The sequence below is a fragment of the Lonchura striata genome, chromosome 9, assembly GCF_046129695.1.
Source record: "Lonchura striata isolate bLonStr1 chromosome 9, bLonStr1.mat, whole genome shotgun sequence".
Lineage (NCBI taxonomy): Eukaryota > Metazoa > Chordata > Aves > Passeriformes > Estrildidae > Lonchura > Lonchura striata.
In genome coordinates, this window is record NC_134611.1 from 21,941,816 (window position 1) to 21,954,744 (window position 12,929).

The 12,929-nt window shown below is 38.3% G+C and overlaps 1 protein-coding gene across 2 annotated transcripts in view; it reads right to left on the reverse strand.

Annotated features, from left to right (window-relative positions):
- The window catches only part of DPYD (dihydropyrimidine dehydrogenase), a 336,858-nt gene that overhangs the window by 58,278 nt on the left and 265,651 nt on the right, over nucleotides 1–12,929 (reverse strand). For both annotated transcript variants that reach the window (XM_021525458.1, XM_021525448.1), the window contains one exon: nucleotides 6,502–6,644. In XM_021525458.1, the coding sequence (XP_021381133.1) occupies nucleotides 6,502–6,644 (143 nt within the window). The remainder of the gene's footprint in view (nucleotides 1–6,501; nucleotides 6,645–12,929) is intronic.

Sequence of the window (12,929 nt, forward strand, 5' to 3'; positions counted from 1 at the left end):
TTTGTTCCCTCTTTTGTTTCTGCATGTACTGCAAATTTCATCTCTGCAGAGAAGGGCCACTCCATTCAGTGCTGTATCCATTGAAGACTTTTCTCAGTGCGTGGCTCTGTGAGCAGTGGAGCTAATGATACCTGGCTTCCAGCAGCTCTGTGTCTCCTGGTTGGGTTCTCTGACGTCTAATAAGGTGTGACTGCCAATTAAAGCCTTTCCTGTGGCTGACACAGTGCTGTCCCATGCGGGCTCTCTGAGGTCTAATAAAGGTGAGCTCATAGTGTGCTTGTGCTTACAGTGAAGGAATGCAGCTACTCTCTCTCCTCTGCCTTTTCTGTTGCTCAAAATTTGTTAGAGTAAAACACTCTCCCTTCTGGCAAATTTCAGTGAAAATGGCCACAAAAGCTCAAATGTGATGGAAGATACTAAAATGGATGTACAAATACGTATCAAGTTTCTTTGGAAATACAGTCTAAAAACTGCCCTTTCTACAGGAGACTACACTTATCTCAATCAAAGGACTTACATCTGAAAAGTGGTTTTGCCTTAAGTGGCATTTTCTTTCTTAAAAGTCTTGGTGGGTCTAAAGTACCATCCCTTGAATCTTGTCTCATACAATTTTGGTAGCCTGACACCGCATTCAGCAACCTATTCCTCCCCCATAAACTTTAATAATGAGAGAAGAATTAGGCCTAGCACCTTAACTTCTCTGTGTCATGGACAGCTCTGTACAGAAAGGTTTTGTTCCTCTACCCCTAAAGCCACAGCCTGTGTCAGAAACCTCAGTGTCCAGCTGGTGCCCAAGTGTGCCTATCAGCCCTTGGAGCACCCAGCCTGGCACAGAGCAGAGCCTGCAGCCCGTGCTCCCCCCGTGTGCTGGGGTAAGGACAGGCAACCCACCGACTTCATTCTCCTCATGCAGGGCTGAGACAAAGGACTCTGTCTGCATTCAAAATCATGGCTATTCATTGCAAGACAAAGTATTTTTTTCCCAATGGTTATCAGTAGAAACTTAACCTGGAATTTCAAAACACAGGGCGAGATCCCTCACTCCCCTGCTCCACACTCCCAGGATTTGAACATTTTTTAGTTCTTTACTCTGCATTAAATGGCATGAATAGTAATTCCAGGCTGAGAATTTTTTGGCCCTATCTAATTCTCACTTAACTAAAGTATCAGAGTCTTCAGTGACTTCAACAGACACTGACATGGACTGAAGAGTAATGAAGTACATAGAGAACCAGATCTCTACTTTGCAGTTCTGTAGCCTTTAAAAAGAGCTCCTTACAGGGTTTACGTTTGCACAAATACAATAAAAATACTTTCTCATAGATCAAGTCCCATGATTTTGTGATGGAAAAGCCTGCTTATTCACACACAAAGGGCCATCCTGCTGCTGTAAAAATCTCTTAGCTAAATGCTTCAGTAAAAAGGCTTCTAAATAAAAACGATAATCAAATTGTCCTGAATTCCTTAGGACTTTTGTTCCAAAGAGGTACCAACAAGAAAGTTTGTTGAAAATATTAAAAATCCAGAAGCAGTCTCACAAAAACAACTGTGTTTCATGTTGTAGGGAGAGTTCATCTTACGGAGGCAAAACTCATCACTATTGCTTTCCTGTCATGGGCTGTCCCATTTCCAGAATGGATTTGCTCTTCCTCAGATCCCTGAGGTCCCACCCACAACTGGTGCTGCCAGGAGAGAAGGGCATGGGGCAGATCCAGCTTCATGGCAGCTCTGCCTGTGGTGGGGGCACACTCCCACCTTCCTCCCTTGCCTGAGAGATGAGGAGGAGCACAGGGCAGGCCTGGAGGCAGCAAGGGCACATGGGCTGTACACAGCACGGTGAGGACAAGAGCACAGCACCCACAGGAACAGCACTGCCAGGCACTGCGTCCCAGCCAGGACAGCAGGGAGATAAGGGAGGATGAAGGTGGATCTGCAAAAGGGCTCAGGGCAAAGCCACAGGCTGTCCCACGGAGAAGCAGCATTCCATGGATGGATTTTAAATCACTGCTTACAGACATCCATGTCTGCAACAGAGGACATGTGTGACCTCTATACTTTGTGAGAAAAGGCATTTATTTGAAAAGGAATCCACACTCTTTACATGAAAATTACCAATATTCCAGGTGAACAAAGTATTCCATACTAGAATATAATGCTGAAAGGATCTACCATGAAGCAAGTATACTTCAGAAAGTACCCCTTTGTTCTACCTCTTTTTTTCAGTTACATCTGCTAGAAATAATGACTACAGAATCTCTTTCAACAAAAGGTCATTTATGTCAATGGACAGAACACAGAGGATCAGATCACCTGCTGTAATTGCAAATTAATGCTCTACTGCTAATGCATTAACTACACAATATTGATCTACAATTGAATCATACAGGCTACTGTGAAGTGATTTTTACTTTAATATTTTTATGCTTTTATTGCTTTTTCCATAATGCATTTTCTTTTTCCGCTGGAATTTTCTATAATTGTTTCCCATTTTAATTTCCTGCAGCAAGATGACTTTTAAAAATGTATGTCTCTTTCAAAACCTTGCAAAAATCTAACAAACCATCAGTGTGACATGGTAAATCACATACATGTTTCAAAACATGCAAAAAATTTTGATATACATCTAATTTTGATAAATTGGGAATTTAAAAAAGCTTACTTAAATTAGAAATAAAATACCTCAACCTCACTGGAAAACTGTAATGACATGTATCACAGAAAGGTGCTTTCTACACATTTCTGGAGCTCCTGGTATACAATGAGTACAGGATTATCTCCATATTAAAATTGTTGGGTTTTTTTTTTTTTTTAAATTTTCATGCCTGTACTGAAAAGGGGTTGGTAGATTCAGGTATGTTAAAAAACCATAGTGCTATGGAATCTGCTGAAGAATGACTGAAATGTTTCAGCATCTTTAATAAGAAATTAAAACACAAGTGGGGTCTTTTTGCAAGTGTTTCTGAAGTCCATAAAGGGGAAGACTGCTCTGTTGAATTACTGTATAAAATCTTCAGACTGTAGTACTACTGACTACAATAATCTATTTGGTTTCCATACCTGCAGAATTCCTTACATCCAAACCTTTTTGTGAACATTACTAAGATGATGTCTTCCATCTTCTAAAGGAGGGGATAGAACATATTTTGATAACTGAAACACTCTCCCCGCAACATCTCCTAATATACCTGCTTAATACCACTTGAAGTGGTCATGGCATACAGCAAAATATGTCTTACCACCTGACTCCTGATTTGCATTCCTGTGTACGACTATTTTTCAAATGGAAAATAAATCCCCATGTTTTAAAAATAAAAGCAATTGGAAAAAATAATGAACTGATTGCAGGTGAAATATCTGAAGAAGAAAACCTGATCTTGCTTTTAATGGAAGAACATTTATTATTTATAAACCTTTCCCCTAACAGATATGCTACATTGCAATTAAATCAACTCACACAAAGCCTCCTATTTGTCCTGGCCATGAACATCCCACTGCCATGGCAGAGAAGACACAGGACTTGTTGGGACACAAGGCAGGGAAGCCCAGTGGCCAAGCAAGAGCTGCTGTGCCAGGCTCTCGAGCGGGGCTCCATGGATAGATCAGCACAGCCCGAGCTACTCTGCAGTATGGGACCGTGTGTAATGCTGGGTGACCTGGCAGCCCCTACCCTTCCCAAGCACTGCTGGGTGACAGGGTGGTGAGAGCAGTGACACACCCCAGTTTTCAGCCCCCCTGTGCCTCTTTGGCACAGATCCATCACTGCCAAAGCTCAGGCTGCTGGCTTCCTGCCTCTGGATCAGTCATAAGGCGTCCTCGTGGCTTTGGAAATGTGAAGTCAAATCACAAAATGCTTGGTGGTGTGTCAGTCTGAGTGTCTCTTCAGAACCACCTCCAACAGTATCCAAAGCAGCTACCTTAGATAAGGCTATCACACACACAGAATTCCCCCGGCACAGTCCCAGCTTCTACCTGCTTAACTCAGGGACTTGCTGTGCAATGAATCTTAAATACTGAATCATTCAGTAGATCACTTCATTTGATGTTATCTACAAATTCTGTACTCGTTCTGTATTTCAGTATTGAGAAAGCAGAAGTGAATGTCAAAGCTGTAAGCAACAGAGGTTGTGGCTGCTGAAGGAGCAAATTGGGCATTTGATACCAAGGACATGTGTGAGAGATTGGGATTCAGCAAAAAGGATATTAGCTGGCAATTTGTATGACCTTCTTTAGAAGGAAAACAATGGAAATGATCCTCATAATTGTAATTAGGGTCCAAAGATGACTTGTGAAGATGAGGCTTTTTCTATTACAATGTATCTAATCTGAGAAGCAAATACATTTCAGTCTAGTCCCAGGAAGTGCATTTCTTTAATGACTTTCTATAGAGATTACTCATTTCCTTCTCCCTTCCATCTGTCCTTCCCATCATGAGGGAAAGACTTATGGCTTGTATTCACAATCTAGCATGAAGCTTACTAAAGGATTATTTTTAAATGGATGCAATTGAACTAGTTCAGATCCGTACCTACACAGCCACTTTAGAATCCATTTATCTGGGATTAGTTTAAACTGCTTCCCTACTTTAGTGAAACAGAAACTGAGGATATTTTTGATCCAGATGAGTTTAAAATCAGTTCTAGAGATGACTTAAGTTAAACTGGTGAAGGCTAATAACAAAATAAGTTTTTTCAGTATCTCTGGGAAAAATTTGTTGAAAAGAGGAATTGTTCTGTAAAGGGCAAAAAGATCTGTATAGATCCAAGTAATTTGTGGAAGCCAGTTTCAGGGAATTTGATTACTACTAAAAGGAAAACAATAATTAATGTTTTGTAAATCAAATAGTCTTTCTCTCAAGAACTGACTGGCATGTCAGCATGAAATTATATTTCAGAATTTCCCATTACCATTGGGACAAACCAATAGGAAAAAAAGAGAAAGAATAAAATCCAGCTACATAATCTATAAAATGTAAAAGTGCAAAAGGCACATTATACTGCTTGATTTTTAGTCATCCAGAAACAGATATGGCAGACATAGAACTGAAAATAATTTCATTCTGTGTAGTTCAGATCATGTAACATTGCTGCAGATAAAGCCATCGAAAGTGCAGCTCTATTAGCAATAACAAATGAAATGCATCTAGAGCACTAAAAACAATCCTTGGCAATCTTAATTTTTTTTTTGTAGACAAATGTTTCCCTGCAATTTGCACGATTACTTAATATTTATATGGAAGAAGCTCTCAGACAATTGTGTAAGAATGACTCATCTCTTATCTGCCTATGAAAAAGAAAAGTTTGGATTACTTTATTACAACTGAAAAAAAAAGGGAAATGGTATTAATAAATCCAAGGAACATGGAAAGTCTATAAAAAAGGAACAGCCTTCTGCTTCAGCTCCCAGAGATGCTAACTTTGGTGTGCATTTAAAAAAACCAACCAAACAAAAATACTGAGCTGGCTTTTTTTTTTTTTTTTTTTTTTTTTTTTTTTTTTTTTTTTTTTGTGAAACAGCAAACAAATGACTAATCGCAGCAGTCACTGTAGCTGTGTAAAAAGGATGGTCACACTGAATCTAATTTCAATGTCAAAGTGAATTGTGGGAATGAAACCACTCTAGTCATCCCATGGAGTTGCACAAAGCCGATATTCACAGGATCCACAGCTGCTGTTGTCTGTGGTGGGATCCACAGATAAAGGGGATGAACATGTACCAGAATGCAACAATATAACATAAAGACCACCTGCTCCTCAGCCAGTCTAACATATATGCTGCACTGGTGCCCAGACATGCCTGGCAGAGAGGTAAGGGGCTGATTTTTGGCCAATTTCCTGGTGCCTGTAATGCGAGGCCACCAAGGCTTCCTTCCATGACAGGGACTAAGCAGCCATGCCAGTGTGGCCAGCAGCTCAAACCAACCCTCAGGCAATGCACACAGCCTGACTGCTGAATGCAGCTGCCACCTCACCCCAGTGCAACGCCAGCACCTCATGCAGTGGGTGCAGCCTACACCTCCTGTTTCAATGAACATCCCTAAGGGACACAGATGCCTGCCTAAACAAAAGTTATTTTAAACTGGCTCCCTGCAAGACCAATGTAGTACTCTTTGGAAGCACTCTCACCTTGAGCAGGCTCTTTGCAGAAATGAAAAACTGAGAATACAGGAAGAACACATAGGTCAAACTAAACTCTGTGTCAACCCCGTTTGTATGACAAGGGAGAGAGAGATGTTTAAATTTTAAATCATTTAAGCTATAGAGAATAAGTACTAACAAACTCATGGTTAGCCTTTTCCCAGATTGGTATTGGAACACCCAAAATTTTCTTCTGGCAACTCCACCTCCACCTCCATGTGAAATGAATGTCTCTTAGCAAGCAGCATGAAGTGAAAAGCATGAAAATTCTTTTCAATGGTAGAAACTCCGCACTATCCAAATGTTTGAAAGGAAGATACATTATGATCTTAATCACAGGTTAACATTTGAAAGAAAGAAGCAGTACCTGTAAGACAGAAGCCCCACTGTGCAGAAACTGCAGCCCAGCCTCAGCAGAATCGATGCCCCCGGTTGCCAAGATGGGAAATCCTGGGAGAGCACGGGCGATGGCGGACACTGCGCGGAGGGCGATGGGCCGGATAGCATTTCCTGCAGAAAACCAGGACACTGCTTAGCAACATCCCACTGCCCCTGATGGAACTTGCACATCCCTCATGGTACAGCAACATCAGGAACTAACATCTAATTCTGAGGTGAACAGGTTATATTCATTTATAAACTGACACCAAGTGGGCTGCAAGTGGTATCAACACTTGTACAGGAAATTTATGCATGCGGCTGGAATACAGAAAATGGCAGAAACATTTGGCTAAACAATGCAAAGCTAGCTTGAACATTTTAGCTGATGCTCAAAGCAAAGACTAACAATGTCTGTGACAGAAAGCAATACTTTACCACACAGTACATTGTAGATAAAGAAATCTATGTTTTTACATAAAGAATCAGGTTGATTTTTTGAACCTAAATGTTGTCCAAGAGCAAACATCTCATTTATTTATGTTCAACTAAAAATTGTTTAAAAGTGCCATTTCACTGCACTTGACATTTAATATTTTATTTGTTTCCCCTTCTGGATGTTTGTAGATTCAGATAATTCTTTAAGTAAGGCTCCTCTAACTATTAATATGATTGTCAAGTGCTCAAAAGAATAAGGTACATTCATTTATGGTAATATCGCCAAAACTGGAGCTCGTATTTCAAATGGTACATAGGGTTGAGTCAGACAATCCCTTGCTATATTTAGAGGATTATGATTAAAGTCTTAATACACTGTGTCTGCAATGCATCTGTTTTGACTACATTCTACTGATGGTATGCGAGTATTAAAATATGCCTACAGATGCTGCTCATTAAATGATGGACAACATAGATGACACTTCCAGCTATTTTTTAGGCTAGTTGGGATTTCTCTAGATAACCCTCACATTATTAAAATTTCTACTTAATTTAGAGAAGCTTTAGGATAATTTGACGCCATCAGTGGGCAACAATAGTGTAAGAGAGGACGCATCACTCCCTGAGGACCTGTATGGCTGTGGCTGTCAGGCAGTATTTTCCCCCCTCAGTACAGCATGAGGAAACAGCAAATAAACTTTATGCACATGAAAGGGACAGCCTAACCCAAGATGCACTATTGATATGTTTTCAGGAAAATTATAGCCTGATAGACAAAAATGTGAAATTTCACCAAAACTGCTTTAAAGAATCTAAGATCCCAACAGAACAGTTCACAGAAAAAATCTGGAGTGAGCAGAACCTTTCCCTAGGACACTAGGAACTACTTCCCATTGTTTGTAATGTGTTTGAAAGGAACAGGACAATTCTTTAAAAGAGGATGACTGCTAAGTGTCCAAAGAGCAAATATGACATAATTCATGGTCCAGTCTTAGAGATATGTTTGAGGAAAAAAATAGGGAAACCATGCTGTTTACTCTGACAGATTTACAAATAAAGTCTTTTGGAAGGTGTATAGGCCAAAACATACACTACCACAGCCAAAACCACTGAAAGTAATCTCATCAAAACTAGTAGTTCAAGAAATTCTTCAAATAATCAGTTTTTTAAATTAAAGCTAAAAGTAAGCATCAGACCTGCTACATTGCTTTCAGGCTAACACAGCTCCAGAATCTCAGTGTGATGAGGTAGCTGTTTTTTAAAAAGGTGAATGGATACAGACACTGGTAACTCTAAAATCATGTGGCTACAGGGAAATTTCTTCCCAACCTGCTTTGAGGCATGAAGGTTTATATACTTGTAACCTCAATATAACTCTTAAGAGTTTGCTTTCAATGGGTTTTAAAGGCTTGTAGACCCTTGGCCTTAAAGACATCTTGTAGCAAAGAGTTGCACAACAAACTATTTCCAGAATATAATTAGTCCCCTTCTCACTTAAATGACTGTCTCTGTATAGTGGTCAGTTCAGGAAAAGGACCAAATGACAGCTTATTTAAGGTTTCAGCACAATAGGCAATCAGAAAGGCTTTCATTCAGCTCAAAAAAATCAAGCATATGATTCAATGAAGTCTAGCAGAATTAGTAATGAGACTTAGAATTTATTATGGAACATAGGTACTTCTTAGTACCAGCTGAATTTGATATTCATAATATGAGTTATTACTTACATTTGGTGATTAGTAAATTAGCAATAAATTGGTATGATTGCAAAAGTATTCCATTCATTTATAATTCACCCAAATGAATTTAAAAACATTTCAGAAGTGCTCCTGATGAGAGTAAATAAATGGATGTAATGACAATCAGAGGGTTCACTAAGGTCTCACCATTTATCCCAGCATTTTTTTTATTAGTATACTCATATGGAACAAGCACAACATAAGCTGAAGCCATTCTCCCTTACATTTTTTCATCAACAATTCAGAAGCTTCCCCCTCTGTAACAAAAGCTGCTGGGCTGGAATACAATGTGGTTTGTTTGTGATAGAGATCCAACTGCCTAATGAAATGGTGAAACAACCTACCAGATAAAAGAAAAAAAAAAAAAAAAAAGAATGCAAACAATAGAAACTATACTAATGTCAAGCTATTAAAAAATAAGGCAAATTAAAAAAAAAAAAAGAAATTAACTCAATTTGACTAACAATCTCTATTTTCCTTCATTTTCATACAGGTACGTAGGAAGGTAATAAATTTCATTACAGAGATTTGCGGAGAAGGAGTTTTGAAAAGATTGAAATAAAGGAGATTTAATGCCAAATTTTAAAAGATCTGTAAGTAGTAGTGGGAATTTGCAGAACATTTTCTGATAAATCCAAGGGTATTTAAGAAGCTGAGATCCAAATCCAGCATGCATTTGAAAGACAGCTCACATACTAAAAGATAAGCATCTACCACATACTTTGACACGTTGGGATCTGTAATTCCACTAGTTAAGCACCCGTAGCTGAGGAAACTGCTGATATGGTACTCTCCTGATAGAAGTGTTACAGCTGCTACCAGATGCTAGATGTGGCTATCATTTACCTTGCTGTAAAATAATGAGATTTAATAAACAAAGTCCATCTATCAAGACCTCAGGCAGGCGAGTGAGATATAAAAATGAAAGACGGAAAAATACCTCATGGAGATGACATGCTACTCTATGTTGAAAGCTACTCTTTCGAGTCTCATTAATTATGGAACAAATATTTGCTATTATGGAAAGACATAAACAATGAAATTATTTTAAAATGTGAAAGCCCCTGACCTTTTTCTTGCCTTAAAACAAAAAGCTTTGGTTTTCTCTATTATTTTATTTTATTTTATTAAAAGTAAGACTTTTAACACTATAGGTCAAGGAAATCCAATAGTGAAAACACAACATGAAGGCGAAGCAGAACACAGATCAAGCAAACCTCTCCCTCATCAGCACAGGTAGGCAGAGCTGCTCTTGTCCACTGAGGATAGCAGGCTGATGACAAACTGATGATGAAAGACAATATACCTGCTTATCTGTTTGTTTTTCCTTAGGAAGTAAAATGCCCTTTACCAATGCCAGAAGACACATGTTTTATTATGACTTCATAAGTACTAGCAGTCCTGAGAGGACTTGATCCTGTCAAACACCAAAAATGTTCACTAGATTGAGGCTGGAGAGCCAAACTTTCTTCAAGAAGCCTGGTGTTAAGTTTCAAGCAACCTAGTAGCTTTGGGAATTCCTAGCAGAAACAATTCAGATCTTCTGATCCCAGAGATCCATCAATGAGAGAAAAATAATCTCAGACGTCTTGAATACTGGGCTACATTCTCACTTGCGATGTATTGGACCAATTTGATAGTTTAAGGTTTTCAATGCATATATGAGGTAGCTCTAATGAAGCCTTTAAATAAAGATGATCCCAGTCCATTAAAAAAGAGCCAACAGAGACAATTCAGACTGGTACTACTGAGACTGTATCTTGAAACAGTCTCAGTGGTCTTTATCAAACTCTATGAGCAAGAGAAACAGATTTTAAAGGAAAGCAAACTCTCATACCTTTGGATAGTAGATCAACCCAAACCAAATTTTTGTATCTATGGATACTAGATGGAATAAAAATTAATTTGGGTCAATTCTCTCCTCTCTGTGCATTTTTCAAGTAAAATTATTTTTTAATTTGCTTTATATTATATTACAGATTTGAGATTTAAACCACTGAGCCTGAATATTACAAAGAATAAGTAGCTGATATATATTTTTTTTACTAATAAATCATTGCTAAAGTCTGTGCTTCTAAAAAATGTAAGCCCCCAAATCTACGCAACATGACCTTTCCTCCCTCTGTAGGTACCTTCTTGGAAGAAAACTGACACGGTTATGTCCCAGACTGTTAAAATAAATCATGCTAATTAAAAAAGAACCAATGACAGCAAATAATAAATGTGGGTGAAAGGCATTATACAAGGAAAATGGTCTGGAAAAGTTCAGGCATTGTAGATATCAATCCAATGCTTCAGAAAGTGAGTAGGTAAGAAAGTCTGGAGATCAGGAAAAAAGACCAGAAAACATAATTCTTTGTCAAGACATTTTCAGCATAGTGTATATACTGCCTAATACTGGCAAAGTACTTTACATAATCTGCATTTGCAAACTTGCAGGTTACACACAAGCCATTTTCATCACGTTCCTTCCGACTGCAATTATTCTGCTCGCTCTTTCTTTCTGCCACCTGTAGGTGGCCACCATAAGCTACACTTATCAAATAACTCATTAGCAGGGTTTTCAATACTGTCATATCCAGATAATTAGCAATTTATTTAAATAACCAATTTCTGTGGAAATAATTGCCACGGAATGCCCTGAACCTACTTTTTATAAACTATAATAAAAGTGTTAAGATAATCCCTGACATTTGCAAATGCCATTAGTTCACCTTTCCTTTTGATAGTGCTATGGCATTATGTTTAAACAATTACCTGATAACGCGACAGTTTAATGAAACAGTGTAGCAGACACATCCTTCAAAATGACCAGAGAATGCATTTATATGCAGAAGAAAACCCAGTGAACAGACATGTTTAGAGAGAAAGACTATCCACAGTTGTTACAAGATCTGCAAATGGGACACACAATATTTACTGCAGTAAAAAATACAGGAAGTTCCCAAAAAGCAAGAGCAGGATGGACCTTGCCACAGCTTAAATCCTGCACAGTCCAGCACTTCTGAAGATCCAGCAATGACTCTTCTCACTGCTCCCTATCTATTCCCCTGCCTGGTCAATCCTTCAGTCCATTATTACTCATTAATAGCCATTTGCCAAAATCACTAACAACAATGTACTATTTACTCAGGGTCTGGCTATTTCAAACCAAAAATCTTAGTTATTAATGTACCAATAGAGAATTAAAGGAAACAGTCCTTTCATGGAATAGCTCTACATCAGTCAGCCTACACCATCAAACCAATGGCTACTCAATGTTTCATGTTGTTCAAAAACTGTGATGGGCAAAGCACCAACTCTACCAAATCAATGGCAAAGGTTCTGCTGACTACAGAGAAGTCAGGATTTGTTCACAAGGCTTTACTAAAGTTAATGATTCTGCAGATTTGAAAGAACTTCTATCTAACTCTGCTACAGCAGGCTCCTGATACCATATCAACTGACAGGACTTTTGTCAGCATATCATGACTATCTGGACACACTGATAGTGTGTCAATAGTTCTTCTGATAACTACTGACCCATCCTCCTAATTTCAAAGCTTACATCAGATGTGGTTCTGTTTCTGAAACATACAGAATTGAACCCAATCTCTGAATGGAAAAAAAGAGGCAATAATTTTGCTTCATATTTCATTAAAAATATTTGTACTCAAATAATAAAAAAGAAGCTTGGACTCCCATAATCACATAGAAAAATTAAGAGTCCTTTTTAGGATTTAATTTTACCATTTCTGAATTAATACAAATGATTATTTATGCTCTTTCAGCTAAAAATTCATAAAATCACCAGAGTTCTCATCAGTAAATCTTTAGTACTCATCAGAGAATTCTTTCAATTAAATAAAAAGACTAGAATCTGAGAAAGAGAGAGGGAAAAATTAATTTTTTCTTATCTGTAAATATTATTTATCCATGGAGACCTAGGGTTATTTTCACTCATATCAAACTTCAGTAGTGAAAACCAAGAGGACAGATACAAATTGTTTTGTGAATGCTGCAAGAAGTGGTTAAACATTTCGTAACAAAGGCATTCTCTCACTGAAAACTACAGATTCACAAAAAGTCGATACTTCTGGTCATCAGCATGAAACCCAGCAAAGCATTTTCTGTTGCAATTCATCACATGTTCATTATTTAATTTCACTCATGGTTTTTACTTTGGCTTGACTTGGAGCTGGAAATTGTCTGACAGAATGTTTTTCATGTTCTTTGGTTGGCTCAGGAAGTCCTTTCTTTG